At 40.3% G+C, this 23,394-nt stretch overlaps 1 protein-coding gene across 1 annotated transcript in view; it reads right to left on the bottom strand.

The window, feature by feature from the left end:
• LOC139729250 (uncharacterized) overlaps positions 1–23,394 on the bottom strand; it is a 243,738-nt gene that overhangs the window by 13,741 nt on the left and 206,603 nt on the right. Inside the window, exons 7-11 of the mRNA XM_071640181.1 lie at positions 20,395–20,495; positions 18,778–18,979; positions 8,488–8,609; positions 7,461–7,552; positions 6,764–7,043 (exon numbers count right to left, since the gene is read on the bottom strand). Coding sequence (XP_071496282.1) covers positions 6,764–7,043; positions 7,461–7,552; positions 8,488–8,609; positions 18,778–18,979; positions 20,395–20,495 — 797 coding nt within the window. The remainder of the gene's footprint in view (positions 1–6,763; positions 7,044–7,460; positions 7,553–8,487; positions 8,610–18,777; positions 18,980–20,394; positions 20,496–23,394) is intronic.

The raw sequence follows: 23,394 nt of genomic DNA, 5'->3' as shown, positions 1-23,394 counted from the left end.
TAACATTTTTACATTGGTTGTTTCTATCCCTCACTCACATTTCAGAACTACTTTGAAGCACTAAAGCTGGGTTTTTGCTTCATCTGCAAATGGTAAATAGCGCCTTTAAAACCTAATAATTGCTTTCTCATCCTGTTGTACCTTCTAAGCAGCATCATTCCCTGGTTACAAACTCTTCTTTCTCTATCTTCTTTGCACTAAATGTCTATCTCACTTCTCCTTTTTTTTTTCCTCTTCCCCCCCCCCCCCATCATACTCCTTCTTCCATCTTCAAAGTTCTTCATCACTTAAGGACCTTATTTTACCCCCTGTAAATTCCCTATCTCTCTCTCCCTATCTCTCTCTCTCTCTCTCTCTCTCACACTTCCTTCCTCTATCTATAGGTCTGTTGTTTGTCTGTCTGTTTTCAGATCTGTCTGAAGGTCTGTCCCTCTCCCCCCCCCCCCCCACCTTTCTGTTTCTTTCACACAGAGACCACTCATTCAAACACAGACACCTCAGTACACATACAAGCCTCCTCTCCCTCGGTCCTTCCAGTCATAACCATATTCCATGTTTGTGCTGCCAAATGTCATCATATGCCCCTTTCAGATATCTCCCAATGGGATGTGTGTGTGTGTGTGTGTGTGGGGGGGGGGGGGGGGGGGGGGCATGTATCCTATCATCCCCTAGCCTGGACCCCACCCTGCATAATTATCATGTCTTATATCTCCACAGTTCTCTCCTAACACTAGCTTCTATAGCCACGGGCGAGGCAGGCAGCTTAATGCTAGATAGCTTCAGCGTGTGTTGGCAGGGAGGCCTTCTTATTTTTTTCGGATCTAGAAAATATATCGCAGTCGGGTCTGGCATAGTTTGTGATGAGTCACCGATCCCAGTAATGCTTGAAATCTCAGAGCAATCTCTTATCCAGCCTAGTCATTCCCAAGGCCGGCCAGACTTCAGCAGAGCACGTGATGAAATTCACAGCATAAATACCAGATATGCTGAATGTATGTAATTTCACCTCCGTCAGCCCCGGGAACATTTTTCAATTTGGGAGCAGCAGAGCACAAAAAAAAAAGGATGAAAAATTTTTGAGATTGGCAGCTATCTCTTGAAGGTGAGTTCCTATAAAAAGACAATTTTTCCTGGCAGCACCTCATCACACCCAACACTACTCTCTGTCTTTGGCTTTAGCAAAGTGGGCATAAGATGGTATTTGCCATCTATTTCAACATCCAGAGCATGTGTAAAATATTCCCCCATTCCATGAATGAAACCATGCACCTTGTATGTAAAAGTGTAATGTCCTCATTCTAGAGTATAAATGATTCTACTACACATTGGAGATTCCATTTTTGACATTTAACAAATGAAGGCAGCAACTTTAAAAGCTACAAATGGTGCTCATCCATTAACCACCTTGAATTTGATTTCTAATGCCTTCAATTTTCTGCTCTGCGGCATTCTTTTTTTACTCAAAGGCCATTGCAAGTAAGTTGACAAATATTTGATGATGTCTTTTAGTTCATATCAAATGTTCAAATGTCAACATAAAGAGTTGGTAGTGTTCACTGCACAAGAAATGAAGGCTACTGCCAGAGATTGGCAAAAGAGAAATATTCCAGACAGTTGATAAAACGTCCCTGGATTAACTTTTAAAAGCAATCTGGCCTGAAACTGACCTTAAATATTGACTTTTTGTCACAATTCTGACTTTTGATGGACAAGGAAGTACATAGAACATTGAATTGAATGTTTCTTTAAGAAGAACTACTAGATAAGTTGACACAGTATGTCAGTAACTTACAATGATATTGTATATCAAAATACATCATGGTGCTTTTTCCTTCTATCAATATCATAACAATTAAAATTAATGAAGCTTCAAATTTCCAAAGGAAACATTTTGTTTGATTCAATGCTTATCACTCAAAACTGATTTTTTTTTTTCAGTGGTTCTTTTGATTTAAGGATTCCTGCTGGATATTCCTGCTGGATAGCACTTTATAAATAAATTTATAATTTTATAAATAAATTTCTTTCCCTGTGCTAATGATCAACAAAATGTGACTGTCTCAAACTTCTTTCAATCTCAAGGTTTTTAATGCCAGCCAAATATGCCATGCACTTTGGCCAGTTTGTTTGAAACCTAAAGGGATGGTATAATATTAGTTGAAGTGCGCTTTCAGCTTTTAATGTTTTGCGAGATATTTAAAAACCGCTCTAGGAAATATTAAAGAGCATACAATTTTAAGGGGAATTGAAAGCTTATCTAATGGAAATCTGTTTTGAAATGACTGAGATATCCAAAACCAAAGCAAAACAAAGAGATCCTACAGAAAGTTTTGGCCTGTTACATTTCATCAGGATTGCTTTGTTGGATATCTCAGCCATTTCAAGACCAACTTTCATCAAATAAACTTTGAATTCTTCTAAGAATTACTTGTTCTTTCATAATTAATAAAAGGTTTCTCATTATCTCACAAAAACACATGCACACACAAAATGCTGGAAACACCCAGACCCATCTAAACCAGAACTGTACCATCCCTTTAATTCCTGATCACTAGCCCTAACTTCAACACAATGTTGTTATGGAGATCATCTCTACAGGAAACATTCTCAATCAAAGGAAGTGCATTCACCCCAATTGCTCATTGTCCACCCTCCACAGCATCCACAGGCTTGCTTCTTTAGCCTATTCAGGCTGACGTCCTAAAACTGATCATCAATGATTAGGAATTACATAATCCTCCACATGTCTGTTGCATTACAGTGGTGATCGTGTGTCAAATCGTAGAAACCTCTGCTGTTTCCGCTCATGTAGGCCTATATCATGGCCAAGTTTTTGGTTGGAAGTAATCAAAAGCCAGTGATAAAAGCTTCACAAAATGGCAGTTGAGGTCAATAGTACATAACAAGTTATTAGAAGTGAAAAGTTGCCATACAATAATGTACAAGCTTGTCACCTGTCATTGCCACAACAAGAAGCATCCACAGAGCTACATGCAGCATAAGCAAGTGCCCCATTCCTGCTTAACCCATTGTTTACAAGAACCACATGTGTCATGCATTGACTCGACACGGAATTATGACATCTTGGGAGATGAGGGGTTAATCAAACATGGAGGAAGGGGTCGAGGGTATTAGGGTGTCGACAGCTGAGGTGCCGAGAGATTACCACTGCACTGGGCATGGTGCCAAACTGCCCAGGATTGGTGTCACTGACTCCCGAACCCACCCCGGAATTGGAAGTGTCAAAAAAAAAAAGATATCCCGGATCTATTTCCAGATTAACACGGGCCAAATCATTGTGTCATATCATCATGTCTGCAGCGAGTTACTTCACTATCATCAACGCCATCCCTCTGCAAAGTACAAACATGGTGCTCTATGCTCTTCATCCCCACGATTGGATGAAACAAACTTGAATTTCTGCCAAATCTACACTGGTTTGAGGTCTTCCCCCCCCCCCCCTGCATTTGTTTACATGACAGATTTCCTTGGTAACCAGAATTGAGACTTTAGACCCACAAATGCTCGACAGAATAGAGCGATATCTTTGTGCGGTGAGCCTCGGTGATGACTTCCACAGCTGTCAAATTGACAAGCGCGTTGTTATCCTCCAACAGCTGTTGCTGTTAACGAATCCCTCGTAACAACTGTCTCATACAGCCGCTCATCCTTTAAAACATTTCAATCTGTCATCACTACTGCAATTTACATTTACATTTCTAAAGGGCAAAGGGGTATGTATCCAATGATCCATTTGTTTGGGAGAACATTTTTGTGTGCATACCCTGTGGTCAAGATGATGAAGATGTTTTATTTTTACAAGAATTAACATTACCAAGATATGAATCATAACTATCACATCACATGTGGCATAGATTCATTTAATTTGTCAAAGTGAACCAGAGGGAGTTGAGGGCAAGACACTGTTATCTCGGTGATCTTTGACAACATTTTAGAAAGCATTTTTGATCAAATTCCCTTATCTTTTGATGTGGGGATAATCCTCAAAATGAATTAATGATACTAAATATATTTCAGAATTAAAGTCAAACTCTTATTAGATATTTGAAATTCTGCCCTGACCTAATAGAACATAGTATCACAAAACAAGGCAAACAGACACACAGTAATTTTGTCTGCATTTCTGATTCATATTATAGTTTATATGCTTCTGTCTGTACTTTTGAGAATGAAATATACAGCTTCAACATATTACAAGACACTCTTGGTAGTCTATGACACCAGACACTGAATTATCCCCAGTCTATTAGATGGTGGATCTCAACGGACGTAACCTCCTTTCGTGTAGATGCTGACAGCTTTTTGATGGCCCAGAGGTATCTAAACAAGTACCTCTCGCATCCAAGCAAGCAGGGTAGAGTGTCTGCGTGTGGACGACGTCCACTTTTCCCCGTAACAAAAACAGAGCATGCCACTTTTAGCAGCAGACAAAACACATCCCCCTCCAAACAATACTGTTACATGGCTCCAAGGCACTGAGCTCTGGACATGCATCAGGTTACCCCAAAACCAGGTATATCAGAAAACCAGGTACAAAGGGAAAGCCGTACCCAAGAACCACAGTGGTTTGTTTTTTAAATAAATCTGGCCTATATAAAACATGCTTCAATTTCACCGAAATTTAGAGAGACATACGCAAATCCTACTCTAAATTTAGCTGCCGTAAAATATCTTTCATGCAACAGTAGACTACTCCCAATTCAAACTGAAGGCTCTTCAATAGATTTCCACCCATAAAACAAAGCAAAAATTCTAAAAGTGGCATTTTCATAATTAAGTGCAAAACACAGGAACTTATTAACTTCAATGACGTAATTTTCTTCAATTTTTCTTTGAGAAAGTGGACAAATATGATGTCCCTGGTATATCAGGAAAAAAAAGTATTGAAAATTGTATCTTTTTCAGATTTGCACAAAACTTCATAATCAAGACAATTCATATCACATCACATTTTGCACGATATCTTTAACAGGAGTCACTGGCAAAACAGTTGCTCAGATCTTTGAATTGGCTGCCCGGTGAAAATAAGGCAAGATGACAATAATAAAACTGTTGTTACAACTAATTCTCGATAGCTATCATTATTACTGTTACAGTAATAAAGATATCTATCGAGAATTAACTGTAATAACTTCCCATTCGTTAATTTGGCCTGGCTGAAATATTCGGTCCTATTTCTACTCGCATGCTTTCACTGAGAATCAACATTCAATTTGGGGAAGCTTCCTCCCTCTGACACTCGTGACCCAAATTTTTGTCGCATCATCGTCAATGAGTTTGTGAGAAAACACAAAAAAACCTTTCCGTCACGTGAAAGAAAAAACCTTACTAGGAGAATGAAACGCTTTTACCGCGTGCCTGACTGTCAAGGCACATCAGTCTGAGGTATGTCCTCCTACAGCTACCTGATGCGAATGACCAAGGGCGGGGAGGGGAGGGGAAGAGGGGTGGGGGTCAGGTCTGTGGGGGGGGGGGGTGAGATTAGGTCTGTGGCACTCGGGTCTCAGCGCATGTTTGTGGATGGGATTTCTCAATCAGTCGACATTCACACGCAGCATTCGGTAGCCGACGAGGGGGATTGACTGTTACACTGAGGAATCCCATTAATTTCTACCAATGCCGGGAGTAATGTGGGGGGGGGGGTGGGGCTGCCAAAACAAAGCCTGAATATCACACCATGGTGTCAGCCCTTCATTCATAGTTATGCTGTATATAACAGGAATTCTCATTATCACATTTAGAAAGAAAAAGGACAGCAAGCATTTGGGGTAATCATCATTGCGGTGAACAGGGTACATTTTTTCATGTCATAGTTTTTGACAGATATATCACAGTTTTCAAAGTCGGGCAGCTAGACATGAATTGGGTATTTCCTTCCACATTCTGACATCTTCCAAATATGAATTTCCCGCTAGATTGACGTCTGGTGCCAAGCACGAAAGTGGGAAGCGGGATCATTTTATTTCTGGCTAAAGTGACTTTTCCGGCTTCACTGCTCAGCACTGTAGATTTTCATCACATACTGTTATGGATCAGAGTGGCAACGTTTCACATCACCATTCAAAAATAAATAATTAAACAAACATTCTAAGAATCATTTTTCTTGGAAAAAAACACCAGCCACTGGCAAATATTCCATTCTGAAGTCTTCTAAGGAAGAATCATGTTCTGTAGGTCCAGCTTAGTACAGTGATCCAACCATATTCATCATCTTTGCTTTCCTTTTGAAATACTCCTGTATCAGGCTGCAAATAGAATAGGAACTGACCAAGATAAGGGTATGTACCTCCAATAGCATTCATCACACCAATGCATACCCAATGATAAAAAATGGTCACGCAGCAGCCAGTGACTTTTTTGACAAGTCTCTGAGAACTCCCCACACAACATGCAAATGCAATTTTCTGAGTAAAGGAATCAAGTTTCCTAATTGTAAAGCAGTGATGAATTTTATCTCTTAAAAGAAAGAGACAAAAACATTTGGTTGGCATTTGAACAAGATTCATCCATCTCAAAAGAATTGACAAAGGGAATGATGCAATATTGTAATGTAATCCAACACAGTTGCAGCTGGTGAAAAAAGGATAAGTACCAGACAATCTTCCACTGTTTGGAACGTTTGCCAATTCCTTCAAGTTGCTCCTGCTCTGTAAAGAAAAAAAGCCGGGGGGGGGGGGGGGGGGGGGGGGACATGATAAGGGCGTGGCTTTTTGATTTGACGACTGGGAGTCGATGCACTGACCTGTGGGAGGAGGTCTCCTGGCAGGCGGGCACCGAGGCGATGCAGAGGATGCGGGCCGAGCAGACCGAGATGCAGAAGGCCACGGTGGGCTCCGGGGTCAGGCTCAGGAGGCAGACCTGGCCCACGTAGCCGTCGCTGTTGCACACCCAGACGTCCTTCAGCGAGTTGCTCATGGTGCCGAGGCTGGGCGCGGCACAGGAGAACTGCATCCCGCTCCTCGTCTTCATGATGGGGATTGGGTAGAGGAAGCGAGGCGGGAACCGGTCTCGAGAGCTCGCAGCTGAGATGGGGGTAGAGGTTAGTGGGGGGAGGAAAGAGATTAAAGTATTGTAGCAGGTTTGGGATTGAGAGGTAGAACAAGTTCCCTTTGCAGACAGTCAACATTGTCATTAAATATCTCAATTTGGAGATGCCAACTTGCAGCCAATAAGCATTGTCAAATTTTAGAGACTCATGTCACACTACAATCATGAGCTATGGCTTGACTTCTGAGAAAATACAATTTTTTGCCAGCCCTAACAAATCTTTTAGATTTCATGAAAACATTACATGAAACTGCTCCACCCGTACCCTTATTCTGCAAGGGAGGATTTCAACCTTAACAGATTTCAAACCGAACAGTCCTCAAAGGGTGATCGCAGGTGTTAGTTGAACATTGGTGACATGAGTAGTATGGAAAGAAGAAGCTGCAACTTACCTAATTTCTTTTTGGCTTCTGCAAACTCTGATTCAAAGCTATTCCGCAGCTCCGGCGTGTTGAAATATAGAATCAGCGGCTCGATACCATCACTGTAGGGTGGGTTGACAGGCAATTGGTAACAAAGAATCTGAACGTCAGTCATTATAAAATGGTGATATGGACCCTAGTCAAATGATTGGATAAGAGCTATCACGTGACCAGTCTCTCACTCTGTCTAGAGGCCTAACTTTACTATTCACCGGGCGCTGGGACACTAATGACTGGTACTAACGACCACCTCGTCCATTCTCAGCTGCACTACCTGTATATTACAAATGCATTGCAAGTTTTGTGTGTGCAGCTCAGTTAGCTTGGAACTGGTGCTGGCCTGGGAATACTGTGGCCAAAAAAAAAAAATGGCTACCATGCAAATTAAATCATGCGACCATTTTAGAAAGCAAATAATGCACATCCATTGATAAAATCATCCACCCCTATATGAGTTCAAAACACACTCAGCTTTGCTTTGTGTGTTTCTGACAGTTCCAAAGTCGCTACCACAGGGATGATTCTTACATGCACTCTGTAATGTGTAATGTGCATTATTTGTTTTATAGAAATGCAATGATGGACGGGATGGCAAGAGTGAATATTTCCTGTGTGCTGCATGAAAACAGCCAAAGATTACTCATAAATTTAGGTTAACACGTGCAATACACATTAAATTCATCTACTATATTTCCATACTTTATCACTTGATGTCTCATGACTATAGGGTTACAAAGTTTTGCTCAATATTTATTCACTCTAAAGCAATTAAATGCTCATCACTTGTCCTTTAGTACTTGGTAATTTTTTTCTTTAATGTGTGGGTGCGTGTACTTGTGTCATTTTGCTTTTATTTTTGTCAACTTTTTATGTGCAAAGTACAGCGATTAAAACACACTCACACACTCACACAAACACACATTCACAATTAATGACAGTAGCATAGGATCACATGATCAGCATGAGAGTTTCAACCACCTTAGTCATCTGTACTTACGCTGTTGTGGCGGACAATTCCACTTTGTTTACGGGGGCAGAGGGGACTACAGAGAGGGCCTGCCTCTCAGAAATGGCTTTCCGGACATTTTCTGTGATTTCCTTGATGACCTCATCAAGGTTCTGTAAACATAAAATGCAAATTAGAGGAAATTGAATAACATCACCAACAGTGTAAATTTTCTTTAAACATTTTCTTCCATCTCATGTACTGAAAAAGATACTGTAAAAGTGGATGTTTTTGTGTGAGTAATGTGTAGTGCTGGCCAGGTAATGTGAATTTTGTGTGTTTCTAGTTCCGTGGAATCAAGGCATTTAACTATTGAAATGAATGGCAAGCAAAAAAATATATTTACATTCCTTTATTTTCATGCTAGTTTCTGGTTGCCAGAAGATTTCCACATCGCAAAAATTTCCACTTTTACAGTATTCACTACAAAGCAATTAAAGAGAGAAATTGCTATACCTCTACAAAGTAGCAATGTGATCTTTATTACCCTTATTTTTCACTGTCCATAGTTCAAGACATTACAATCACTGAAAAAATGGTAACTTACAATCCTTAATACCATGCTTTCTGTATAAAATAGCTTGGGTATCTTAACTACGAATATGATATGTCCAGCAATATGTGACATATTTGCTCAATGACCATTTTGAGTAAAAGTGCCTCATCCATGAGGCATGGAGTGTTTGTCTTGGGGAGGTAGAGGGCTGGAGGAGTTGGAGGAGGATGAAGGGAGAATTGAGGGGTTAAGGGGATGGGTGGAGGGGAGGGGGATGTGAGAGAGGTACCTTGATGATAGGGGAATTGAGGGGTAGGGGGTGGGTGGAAGGGAGGGGATGTGAGAGAGGTACCTTGATGATAGGGGAATTGAGGGGTAGGGGGGTGGGTGGAGGGGAGGGGATGTGAGAGAGGTACCTTGATGATAGGGGAATTGAGGGGTTAAGGGGATGGATGGAGGGGAGGGGGATGTGAGAGAGGTACCTTGATGATAGGGGAATTGAGGGGTAGGGGATGGTCGGAGGGGAGGGGATGTGAGAGAGGTACCTTGATGATAGGGGAATTGAGGGGTAGGGGGTGGGTGGAGGGGAGCGGGGTGTGAGAGATGTACCTTGATGATAGGGGAATTGAGGGGTTAAGGGGATGGGTGGAGGGGAGGGGGATGTGAGAGAGGTACCTTGATGATAGGGGAATTGAGGGGTAGGGGGTGGGTGGAGGAGAGGGGATGTGAGAGAGGTACCTTGATGATAGGGGAATTGAGGGGTGGGGGTGGGTGGAGGGGAGGGGATGTGAGAGAGGTACCTTGATGATAGGGGAATTGAGGGGTAGGGGGTGGGTGGAGGGGAGGAGATGTAAGAGAGATACCAATGGTAACACCATGAAAGGATGCAGACAGCTCCCTAACTTTCTGTAACTAGTCTGCGCTGCTAATTGAATCTTTTGTACTAAGTTGAAGGGCCTTCACATTGTGTATGCAGTCATTATCTTACTTTCACAAAAATTTGTCCAAGTTTATGCCAATGGCCTTCAAATGAATAATTGTCTTACTTATAATGGATCATAAAACTCATTCAAAAACTCATGTCTTTTTTCTTTCATTTACATAGATGAAAGGGAGAAAATGCAAAAAAAAAGAAGAAAATTATCCCATGTGTTCATAATTGTGTTACCATGGAATACAAATTACCTAATGACCCAAAGACCTTGTCAAAAATACATAAAAATGGTTCCCTTTGTACCAAAACCTTTGTAGTGGGCTGTTTGATTGGAATAATTGCATGTCAGGTGCTTTGAATACTACTAGGTAATGACAGTAGACATCAATAAGGGAATCAAACAGGCATTTAGGTCTTTTGTAAACTTACAAAAGACCTAAATGCATACACACAATTTCACACCACAAATTTGAGGTAACTACACACAGAATGTTCATTTCTGCCTCATTAAAATGCCTTAGAATATATCATGTTCCACAATTCTTGACACAGTATACCATTCCTTTCTCATTTTCACTGTCACTGGATTCATTACGTGAAAAGACGGCATTTATCATTGCATGTAGCAGCTGTGAATCCACAAAAGTGATGTTGGATAATGACCTACAATAAAAAGGTTTTTTACTATATCGAGGTACCTCTAATTATGTAGATGACCTACAGGGCTCGGCCACTACATGCCAGTCTATATTTGAAAATGGCATATAAAAGTACATAGTGTATAGCTGAATATTAGAGCAATTTTCTTGAGAGATGACTGCCCCCATATGGGTATAAAAGAAGGTAAAAACATTTTACCATATCGAGGTACGTCTAATTATGGAGATGACCTACAGGATTAAGCCACTACATGCCAGTCTATATTTGAAAATGGCATATAAAAGTACATAAAGCCTGAATATCAGGGCATTTTACAATCTTGCAAGATGATTGGCCCCATATCATGGGTATAAAAGAAGGTGAGGACATGCGGGAAATACCAAGAGTTCCGAAGATGACTGAGTTTGTAGGTATGGAGTAAAATAGTTCAGGAATATGACACTAAGACCTTTGGAGAATGAGGCGTGTAAATTAAATCTGTCTGACTGGACTTCACTTGTGAAAGCCACGGAGAGAACAGTTACATGTTTTTATCATACTACCTGGATGAATCAAAATCTGCATCAATATTTTGAAGCTGGCGGTTCATTCAAGAACTAAAAATATAAACTAGAGAATTGCAAAGATGATGACATGGAGAACAGACTGTGATATCCTGTTTATTTGGACAATACACCAAGTAAGATTCTAATACAAGTACATTTTTTTTTGGGGGGGGGAGGGGGTGGATGGAGTATCTTTTTTTCTATCTGCTCCATTCCCATTTTCTTATTTGAAACAATAATTGATTTAACATTACATGTATATTGAAGTTTCAAGATTAAAGCAGAATGCTAAAAACAAGGTAACATTACTAAGTCGATCATACACTGCATTAAACCTCTGTGTGTTTTGGGTGCTGGTTGGCACAGAAAATCCCATAGAGTTGTACACACTGTCCAAATTCCCTGAGACAGAAAGGGTTAACAAGCAGTCAAAAATAATCTTTTTGATTTGATATTGTCTCCTAGATGCCCCACCCTCAAGACATCCTCACTCACCATCACACAATCCCATCCTCTCTCTCCCCCTTCCTCCCCCCCCCCACCCCCAAGAGATGTTGGCTCATGTTGCCATGGCAACGAGGTGGTATTCAAATAGCTGGACTACCTTGGGACCGTGTCTCGTGACAGGCCGGGGAAAAATCAGTAAGGATGTTGCCCTTGTCCAAATATGGAAACGTGGTTGCTTGGAGGCGGGAGCATGATAGGGAAATAAAAGCGTCTCCTTGTATCATACCTTCTAAATAAAATGTCTCTATGCGGAACTCAATGACTACACATTTTATAGTCACCGCATATGTCATTCTCTCCCCCTCTCATCAATCCATCTGCCTCTCCATGTTTCCTGCTTTTTCTCTTCCTTTCTCTTCCTCTTCCTTCTCTCTCCTTTTTTCCTCCCTTCCTTTTCTCTCTCCTCTCTTTTTCCTTAGTCATTCTTTTTCCTTCTCTCTCCTTCTCTCTCTTTCTCTTTCTCTAGCTCATTCTCTAGCATATTTGCATGGCATTATTTGTTTTCTAGTAACATTCAACTATGAATATTGCTCTTCCGTTGTCATCAATGAGTTCCGATATCAATCAATCTGTTATTAGCTCAAGGTTATTAAAAAAAGTAAAGAATAAAGTACAGCTCCACCGGATGTGTGTACATTTGCAGAGCCCACTGCCTTTTTACACAGGTAAAGCAAATACACACATGAAATCATGGTCCAAGTGTGTGTACTTATAACACGTTCATGAGAACAAAGTACATCTGTGTGAAAGATACAAACATCACTGAATATACACACATGCTGTGTACACTGCCAAGAACAGGTACTGCATGTTATTGACCCTTAGTGCGCTTTATTTGCCAATGATGGGCACGCAAACTGGAATGCTTCCTTCACCGATTTGCACAGATTTTTTAAAATTAGTAGTCATTGAATGGAGATTACCTAATCTCACTAATCTATTTGTGTCACCTTGGCATTCTTGTTCAACCAAGGCACGTCATTGCTACACCTGATTGGGCATGCTCACACTAATAATTTTGTCGGGTTCAGATGGGTTACTGACTGCTAATGAAAAGGCTCTGCAAGTTTTAGCTAAGTTCCTGAGCATATTGTCGGTTGAGAACCAGAGGGGCGCAGTCACAGTATTGGGAAATATTGCATTATTGGTATCACGTTGGGGAGCTTGATCCCTTCTACATCATGGTGTCAATTCTAAATTATTTCATTTTCACTAAAATGTTAAAAAGTCATGGGTAGCATTTTACTCGATATTTGCAACAATGCTTTATAAATCTACCCACTTTTGGTTAAGTAAACTTTAATTTCATAAAAACTGAATGTTTCATTTTTATTTATGCTTGAATCTGAGAATGAGATAGTGCCTTTCTGGCTCTCAGCTGATAGTAAGAAGGGTTAAAGAAATGGCGAGGCACGTAGATCTCCAATATAGTGTATCAGATTATGTTTCATTTGATAAGAACAACTTGTTGACAGAGAGATGGCAGTGAACATCAATGAAGAAAAGAAATCACTGCTCTCATTTCATTTGATATATCCCGTCTGTCAGCAGCATACCATGCAAGCCGTCTCCCCTGCATCACGTAGGATTTTATTCAACACCAACTCATTACAGGAGCATTCAGAGAGAGAGTCAGGCCAAAGGCAGACCGAGGCAATGCTTGCGGTTTTGCAGGGCGGTGGGGAAGAAGAACGTCATTGTCTTGCATCGTTAACGACCGTGCAAGGCATAATTTGGGAAAGGTCCACAGCTGATAAGCTGAAACATCTTCTATTCATCATACAAGTCCTGAGCTCTTTTGGCAGTAGACATCCAACAACTGAATTCGTTTCATTGAATTCATTTCCACATCAAGACATTAAAACAATAACATAGATCATACAGACAGATAACATACATACAAAATTAAGTTGTGGTACATTGTATTAACAGGTACTTTTGTAACTGATAACATCTTGTTCAGTATCACAGGTCCTATTCTCCTAGTTTGTTCATAGTAGTGCAACACAATCTGGTACATGATACTCTCAAAATCCAAGGTTTTTTTTGCTCAGTGATAAAATCTGTCCATTACTTTACCCACCTGACATATTTGCATTCCACCTACACTGTACTCTGTATATAGGTCTCAATTTCCTGCCCCACCTACATGTACTATTTGTGTTCATGGCTCAAATAGACTTGTTTTCCCCACAAGATATAATCCAGTTCTGCACATCTAATCTTTTGAACTAAGGGTATTGATAACAACCATAAAGTTTGCTCATGACTTGTCTGACATAGCAACAACTGATGCAGGCAATCTTATTACAAGGCACCAAATGACATCAAAAGGAACAATTTGTTAACTCTGTGTGCCATGGCGTAAACTCCTTGTATGCCATATCATAATGAGACCACAATTAATGCTGAAGCACTTTTGCAAAAACACTGTTTTTCAATGCCATCTATTTTTTTTTTTCACAGAAGGATTTATGCTAGATACGACACATGGTAAAGTTGTAGAGAAAATGACAAGCTTCACATAGGGCCTAATGTTCATGTATATTCTGTCATTTTATTCAATTTTTCTGTTGGTCACACAAAATTGGCTCACAAAGGAAAAAAAACAACAACATAAGTTTGAAATAGGAAGTAACCAATTTATCAAGGACTGTTCCCCTCAAGACTAAAGAGGACTTTGCTTGGTGGAACTGTCACATGACCTGAAATGCCAAGTCATGTGACTCTAGATGGAGTGACAGCCATCCTTCCTATCTTCAGATAGAAAGGATGTAGCTGAATACACATATCACTGCTATCCCCTCCACTATTATTAAAACCCATCACAAACAGTGCAAACAAGAAGATTCAGCACATGAAGTATTTGAGGAATGCTAATTGGTTATTACAAGGATCCCAAACTCAGTCACAAATACATTCATATCATTGTCATAAAGAGAAGTCAAACGTTCACCTATGAATTCATGTCACAAGGACCAACTTTAACTAGCTATGCTATCCAAAAGATAGTGCTTCCTATTGCCAAATGGATACTCCTCATTTCATGCACAGTATGTATATATTTGAATGAACAATACAGTCAATATCGTGACTGAGCCTTACTAGAAACACCTTAAAATAGATATTACAAGAACGCAATTTGAGTTCAGATTCTGATTTCATATCTATATTGGATGTCTAAATGTGATGAGCCTCTCAGTCATTTTGTCTCCATATCTGATTGCATGTCACATTTCGGATGTATAAAGACACAGAGAATGAATTCAAACAGTGCACCCATTCAAATGTTATAACAAACCCTGATATAACAAAATATAGCTCAGGCCCCTTTCGACTCCACAACAAAATATAATTACAATGAGGTAAAAATTCAGATCCCCAAATTATTATCTGTATATGAAGAGTTTGTTTCGCAAAAACTGATAAGTCCATTTTTGAAGATTTTGAAGTACGGTCTCTGTCATAAAGTACAAAATAATATCTTTTAAATGATATATTGGTCACTACATATAAAGGTACATTTTTGAAGTTATGGTTAAAAGAAGCAAAACATTTCTTATTATTCTCCTTATTTTTCTTGACCTTTAATCACAAATATCTCCATTTGGCAAATATGGACTTATCGGTTTTTGCGAACAAACTCTTCATTTAATATGGAAAACATAAACAAGCACATATTCCATTATTGGCCTTGTCAATCAAATCATTGCCATCCCTCCCCCTGCAACAATCAACATCCCTTCTCCTTCAAATTTACCCCCTTGTTTTGCACGTGCTTACGACATTCTCTTGTTTTTCCTCCCGCGGGATCTTGTGATCAGCCATAGAGAGAAATTCTCGGCCAGCTCTTTAGGGGCGAATCAAATTGGAAGTGGAACCTGATACCGACCCAGCTAATGAATCCAGACAATGAGAAAGCACACAGAGACAGGTCTGCCCCTCCCACACCCCTCTCGCCCCCTCTCGCCCCCTCCACCACCCCCACCCCTCCCCCCCCCCCCCCCACATTAGCCCCATCTCAACCCACTGCTGCAGTCATTTCTATTCTATCTCTTTAATTGCAGGGAGACGATCGTGGATCAGACGCGAAGCCGGGGAAGATCGCCCAAAACAATTTTCGCCGGCATTGCCGGAGCAGTCGGACGGGAAGACGTAAACAACCTGGATGCACTTTAGGCCCTGTCAGGTGATCACTTTAGGCCCTGTCAGGTGATCAGGTATCACCTGATCTTTCTGCCATCCACCCATCCAGGTAAAATGGAGGCAAAGCAATTCCATGAATCATGGTTGGAATCTCTCTAGAAAGGCCATCAACCCACATTTTCGCAGGGGTTGCTTTTTTCCATCATAATGCACATGCATTTTGAGAGAAAATACACTCCATCTACAGATGCATATCAAAAAGAGATTATGTTTCCACTTTTATCTTTTTTTGGGGGGGAGGGGTGTTATGTAGCAATGATCAGTCTGTACAGCATGTTTTTTCTTCAATTTTTATTTGATTCTGTAATTTGAATTTGTGTTGCTGATCCATACAGGCACATTCACATGCAATCATCATGGACTTCTGCAAGAAAAAAAAAAACAATTCTTTCCAATGGTAATCCGATTCTCCACAAAGATAACTATCTAGAGCAAAAGTAAGCCGTGATAACATCAGTTCTGAGACCACAGGGGTGTGATTTTTCAGATTTTGCTTAGTATGAATACTCTTCTGGATCTACACTGATGATATCACAAACCTAGAACATGCCATTGTGCCACGCCTACCTGTGGCAACACCCCACCCTCACATGATACAACAGAGCAACTTTAATGACAAATGATGACACTGCTGGCAACTTGGATTGAACAGATAAAATCTTTAAATATCTGAATACACTCCACAAATTAAGAATCACCATCCACTGCAGTGCACTATATTGCTGAAAGAAGAAAGGTGTTCTAAAAGTCATTCGCTTGTTCTCTTTTACTAATTTGGATAAATGCCTTGTAAAATATGTATTCAGGTAGTAGGCAGAGTGATGACACATTTTATCAATTCAAAATACAAATGATAATGGGATTGAGCAAAATATGCGAAGTTGGCACGCCGTCGACTGAGTGGGAAGTGCAAACGTGGCACATAAAGAGTTAATGGTATAGTATTGGCGACGATGATGAATTTGGCCTAACTTTTTGATGCAAGAAAACTATTTATGAAATAGTACAGAACATATTATTCTAAGAGGAATTCAAAGTTAATTTGATGAAAATCGGTTTAAGAATGGCTGAGACATCCAAAACAAAGTGAAACAAAGCGATCCTAATGAAAGGTGAAAGGTGGGTCCCACCTTTTATTGGGATTGCTCTGTTTTGGATATCTCAGCCATTTTGAAAGCAATTTCCATCAAATTAACATTGCATCCCTCTTGGAATTACATTGTCTTTCATGTTTCATAAAAGGTTTCTCATTATCTCACCAAAAAATGTAAGCAATCTGAAATTAGGTCTCACCTTTTATTGGGATTGCTCTGTTTTGGATATCTCAGCCATTTTGAAAGCAATTTCCATCAAATTAACATTGCATCCCTCTTGGAATTACATTGTCTTTCATGTTTCATAAAAGGTTTCTCATTATCTCACCAAAAAATGTGAGCAATCTGAAATTAGGTCTCGACCAGAACTATACAATCCCTTTAAGATGTTCTGCAGAGCTTTATTTAGAGTAAGTGGAACTTCTATATCCTGAGCTTCTTCACGATACAAAGGGACATTTTCCAGTATTGCAGAAGCCTCGTTCAGAGCTCGAGGGGGGAAAATCCCTACTCTCTACCTCCTCCCTTTCCCCCCAAGTTTCCCCTCATCCGTCCTTAGAGGAAACCATCATAAATCCATGCCCCGCAAATACAAAGATGAAAGAGGACACCCCAATCATGATAACTCCAAAGCCCCCATATATCATCTATCCCTCGCAATGGTCATTCCAGCAAACTATTGATGATTGCTAAATAAATCATATTCCCCCATAATACTCGTCTCTCATCAGATTTTCCAGGTTTATATGCATAGCCTATCTTTCCATATCCCTACCAATTTATACAATTTTTGTTTGCCATCTTTGTTTTTTTAGAAAGTGACCAATACGGTAGGGGGAAACAAAACAGATACGGAGGGTTAGAGCGATAGAGATGGAAAGAGAGATGGAGAGAGAATAAGGAGCAAGAAAGAGAAAGATAGAGAAAGACAGAAAAAGTTGACCGGAGCATTTCCAAATCTCTTCTGACAGTGGCCAGCATCAAAATCCTCATTCATCTTCTCCATCATTATCTCTATAGCTCCCTTTTCCCTTGAAACTGCATCACTAAAGTACAGCTTATGCGCACTCCATTGCGGTGGGTGATTACCCACATTGTGAAGGGTTACTGAGGAGAAATTCTCGGAAAGGGACAACTCGTTCCCTCCTGCTTGTGACTGTAACAGGGATGTCCTTTACGTCTATCCCTCTCTTTAGTTATTCCTCTTCTTATATCCCTTGTGCAGCTGCTCTGTTAGGTGGAGTAAAAAAGGAGTGCTGATTAGCACAGAGAACTCCACAGTAATGTACACACTGTCCACACTCCCTAGCACAGTAGAAAGGGTTAAAAGGCAGTCGAGAATCATCTTCTGGATTTGATAGTGTCTGCTAGATGCCCCACCCTCAAAAGACTTTCTCACTCGCCTAATTCAAAAACTTAAGAACTGTCTGAAACCATATCATGGGGTGAAAAGGTGTACACGTTGCCTAACCCCCCCCCCCCACACACACACACAAACAAACACAAATAAAGCTGTACTGACAAACGAAAAAACTTTCCGTGTATGAAACTTTCATGAATTTCACAACAAGCTAAGATTCACGAACACACAATGAATGTTAAAATGCTTGTCTACCCAGTGCATTGAATGCCAGTGGCAATTCACGAAAGTTTTCCGCAACGAATGTTTCTGCCTTTACAGTATTCAAAGAAATATACTGCTCCTTCCTGACAGAAAAAAAGCACCTTTTTTTAACTTGCAATGACCTTCCCTCATTCTGTCCACTTTAGTACACTCTGACTACCATACAGGTTCCCAATTTCCATCAGTGACCTCTGACCTCTGACCTCCGACCTTACCTGGTGTGAGTAGGTGAGCGTGTCCGCCAGACTGCTAATGTTGTTGAGTACCGACAGGTCTTCTTCCAGCCGGCTCAGGTCGCGCTCCTGGCTGGCGCGCTTGGTCGTGGGCGTCGACTTCACGATGTCCACGTCGTCGAGGAGTACCTTCCAGTTGAGCTTGTACTTGCTGGCCTCGATTGGCATCGTAGAGGGCGACAAACTGGTGAAGGAATGGACAGAGGAAATTTCATGATTCGGCAACTGTGATTCCACATGTTGTGATGCACACACACAGCATCTCACATCTTTCCTTTGCTATGTACTAAAGTCAAACTTGTCTATAGTGGCCACCCAAGGGAGACAAAAAAAGGTCAGACAGGTGGCCATTAAAGACAGGTTCTTTAACATGCTTTTTCTATCAGAGGGAATCATTTACAGTAGTCATATACGGTAGGTGGCCGCTATAGACAGATGGTCGCTAAGATAGGTTTGACTGTATCGCATGAACCTACGTTTTGTGAGAGACAAAAGCCGAGTTAAATTATCCATAAGGACATCGGGCCAGTCAAGTCATGCTTATGCTGATGGTTTCCCGCTTCCTTGTTGAATCAAATGTACTGTCATTTATGACTTTTGAAACCATTTATATCTTGTAATGCTTATGCTGTAAAATCACCTAAGATTGCACTTTCTTTTGCTCTGTTTTGATTGAGTAAATTTTTGTTTAACTTTTTACAACAATGTTATTCTATTTTGTTTCGACCTGAGAAGCAGGATAATGAAAACAAATAAAGAGACAGATGCAATATCTTCATATAACTGTACCAAGTGAGCAAAGACTCACCAGCACATATCAGAAGAGTGAATATTATGTAACATCCAGTTCTGCAAGCGAAGTTCTTTTCATTTTCACTTCAAATTACAGAAAGAAGCAATCACATGACAGGTTTCTACTAAATATGTGTCACAACAAAATAAGATACCAAGACATGACAGAAACACATACTATACTGAAACATATGAAGAGTCTGTTTGCAAAAACCGATAAGTCCATATTTGCCAAATGGAGATATTTGCGATTAAAGGTCAAGAAAAATAAAGAGAATAATAAGAAAATTTTTGCTTCTTTTGACCATAACTTCAAAAATATACCTTTATATGTAGTGACCAATATATCATTTAAAAGGTATTATTTTGTACTTTATGACAGAGATTGTACTTCAAAATCTTCAAAAATGGACTTATCGGTTTTTGCAAACAAACCCTTCATATGTATCTGATATAAATCAATTCTATTTCCTTTCAGATCATATCATCAAAATACTGTAATACAAGAAATGTTTACAAGCATTTTAATTTCATGAATTTTGCAAGAGCCAAGATTTGCAAAATTAAACGGAAGCAAAAGTTCTTGTCTACACCATATGCACTGAATGCCAGTGAAAATTTGCGAAAAATTCATGCCGCGAAAATATCTTGCTTACACTCTGGGGTATAACGATCAACAGGTTACTCAGTGTGTGCTACAGAACCTCTAATGACAAATTGAAGTCGAAACCAACACTTCATTGCTTATTCCACGACTTAAAAATCCTTTCAGCACCAACTTATGGTAGGGCGCCCTCTATTACTCACACTGTGACAGACGGCCGCCTCACCGCACTCTTCCTCTTGACCAAGGCACAGATGAGAAGATCGGAGAAGAGAAAGAGACAGTGGTCCTTCTTGGAAACTTTCTGCAAGATAAGTCATCAACATAAACAGGAAGAAATATATGAGCTTTATTTAAGCTTTTTACAAAAAACACTCACGCAAGTAGAAACACGCATTGTCATGTAAACAACATCCCAACACAATAGATTTTGGTGCATGCTTTTTTTTATCCATTTCATCTCAATTTCCATTACATTAGAAAACAAACACTTCTCTGACTATACTGTACTGGTAATTGTAGCTGATTTGGATGAGTTATGAATCAACTATCATCACATTTTCAGTACCAATATTCACTTCAACATGTAGCAATTTTTATATAAACTTGATTAACAATGTTTGGATGAAGAGGAAGTTTTTGTTTGTGAAGGTGACTCAAAGAGAAAAATCATGTCTTGAAAAAGATGTGCGTGCAGCAATCACAAAACACGAATATTGACATAATATAACACGAATATTGCGTCATTTCCACTACAACTGAACCAGGAAGACTACCAGAACGGAGGAAGAGAAAAAAACATATATTTCCCTTCGTCAACAGGAAACAGATGATGCTTGGAATAAATGTAAACAAGATAATTTCATTGCATCACCAGTCTCTAGTCTAAGGCTTGACAAGGGGAGACCTGTCCATGGAAAACTGCAAGGTATGGGCATAACTAGCAGCATTTGTTTTTTTCCTGAATGCATCATCAGCGAAGGAGGCACTTGATTACTGGTCGTCATGGCAATGATGATGATGCCCGAGATATTTCAGCTGAGGTCCAGGGAAATTGTTGATGATTTAGAATATGGAAATGCAATAATACACGGAAAACAGAGTCCAAAAAGAAGAACGGGAATCATTTTCTTTACCATTTGCATCTATACTGAATGACGCATAGAATGCCTCCAAAGATAAAATAAAATACAGACAGACAAATATATAAACAGCTGTGTATTATATAACAAAAGGTAAAAGCTCCTCAAATAACAAAAGTTAAAGGCTCCTTTGATATAAAAGAAAAAGGAATTGATAAAAAGATAGATACAAACATACGTACATACTACGTAAGAAAAACCAAAAGCTTCTTGAAAACAAAAGGAAATACTAAATAAATGGCATTCACATCAGATGCTAATCATAAATCATGAAGGTTAGCATGAAGAAAAGATACTATTGACAGAAAGCCAGATAACAACTGACTTGGAACCCAAGTGAAAGGATCTTTCTGTTCTCTCCGCAGTCGTTAGTATTTTACATGATGCAAAGACACAGGATTGGGGGAGACATTCAGAGCAGATGCCGAGGCACTTACACCGCCATTATCTTTGTATAGCCTCATTTCCTCAACCTCTGGTGATACAAGGGTGTAGGTCCCCCCCCCCTCCTCCCTCACCCCTCCCCTTCACCGCCCCCCCCCCCCCCCTTGTGCTCAGTCACTGATGAGGATGAAATCTGGCTGGTAGAACAGCCCCAGCTTTCTTACCATCTACCTAAGATAACTCCAGCATGGCCCATTCCCACCCCACCTTCCCCCTTCACACCTCCTCCTCTTCCTTATCCTTCCTCCATCTTTCCTTCCCATGTTTATCTTCACCACTCCTAGCTCATAGTCTAGTCTTCAATCCAAGACTCAAATTTCTCACTTGGGGCAAAGTATTCTTTCCAAAAATTACTTCCTTGCCAATATTTACCTGTTCATGGTGGATTTTCTCCTATTTCTTTCAGATTTGTTGTCTGTCTTCGAATGGATGTGTGCATTACCCTAGCAGGAAAAGTTCTGCACTTGCAAAATATTAAGAGTACAAAGGAAGGCATGGACGTGGCAGTAACAACAGGCTTGAAACTGCTTCCCTTGTTATACCAACATCCTCTTTATAACTCCATGTCAATCTTAAACAATAACTGTTTCAGGCTGCATTTTCCAATAGCTGCTGGTTACGTTTGCAAATGGTCTTTCCTTGAAAAACAGAAACCGATACCACAGAAATTGGATGGTCTTCTAAATAACCCCTTTCTGCTGTAGGTAGGATCCTTGCAAATACTCAGAGATGTGAAATGTGCCAGTCTTACTAGTTTAGAGCAAGAAGGGCACAAACGCATTACAGAAGTTATGTAATCAGGTTGATGTATACTGTAGGTAGTAGTAGTAGTAGTAGTAGTAGTAGTAGTAGTAGTAGTAGTAGTAGTAGTAGTAGTAGTAGCAGTAGTAGTAGTAGTAGTAGTAGTAGTAGTACATGTAGTAGTAGTAGTAGTAGTAGGAGTAGCAGTAAGTCATTGTGGTATAAAAACTGGCATAATGAAAGCATTATCTCTGGCACTGAATTGTCAGTAATGGTGCTTGTCACACCATTGGATGGCGGATCCCATTTGCACAAAGTCTATGCCTGGAAGGCCAAGACTACATTGTATCTCCCCACCCCAGAAAGGGAGTAGAGGGAGTTGGGAGTATTCCATATGGGATGTGAATGAAACAGGCTCTGTCCTGTCGGTTGTGTCATCCCCGAGTCATTACTCAGCAGCCGCTCCACCGGTGCAACTCAAATTTGCAGTATCGCTGAGCAGATTGACGAGCGGTACCAGACACCGGTATCCTTACCCCCCTCCCCATCCCACCCCACCCCACCCCCACACCTCCTATGAATGGCTGATGCACTCTTCCAAAACCATTTCTCTGTGTCTTGCAGGTATTCCTCTCACGTACTTGCCATATACACTTACATCTGTGCGCACACAGAAGGCAGCAAATCTCTGCAGATAGCCTACCTGTAGAATTTTACACATGAGTCCTGACATTCTATCATTCATTTTTTTTTACTTTCCACATAAATCAGGGCTAATGCTAACCCAAAATTCCCTATACTGTGAACGTTGATATTTTCACTCTATTAATTTTTCATGCCGGGCAGCTCAAAAGCATATTCGCAGGTTTGTGAACT

The sequence above is a fragment of the Diadema antillarum genome, unplaced genomic scaffold (genome assembly GCF_040938485.1).
Source record: "Diadema antillarum isolate AM-2024a unplaced genomic scaffold, OU_Dant_1.0 seq00000229_RagTag, whole genome shotgun sequence".
In the NCBI taxonomy this organism is placed as follows: Eukaryota; Metazoa; Echinodermata; class Echinoidea; order Diadematoida; family Diadematidae; genus Diadema; species Diadema antillarum.
This window is presented reverse-complemented; position numbering and strand designations above follow the sequence as displayed.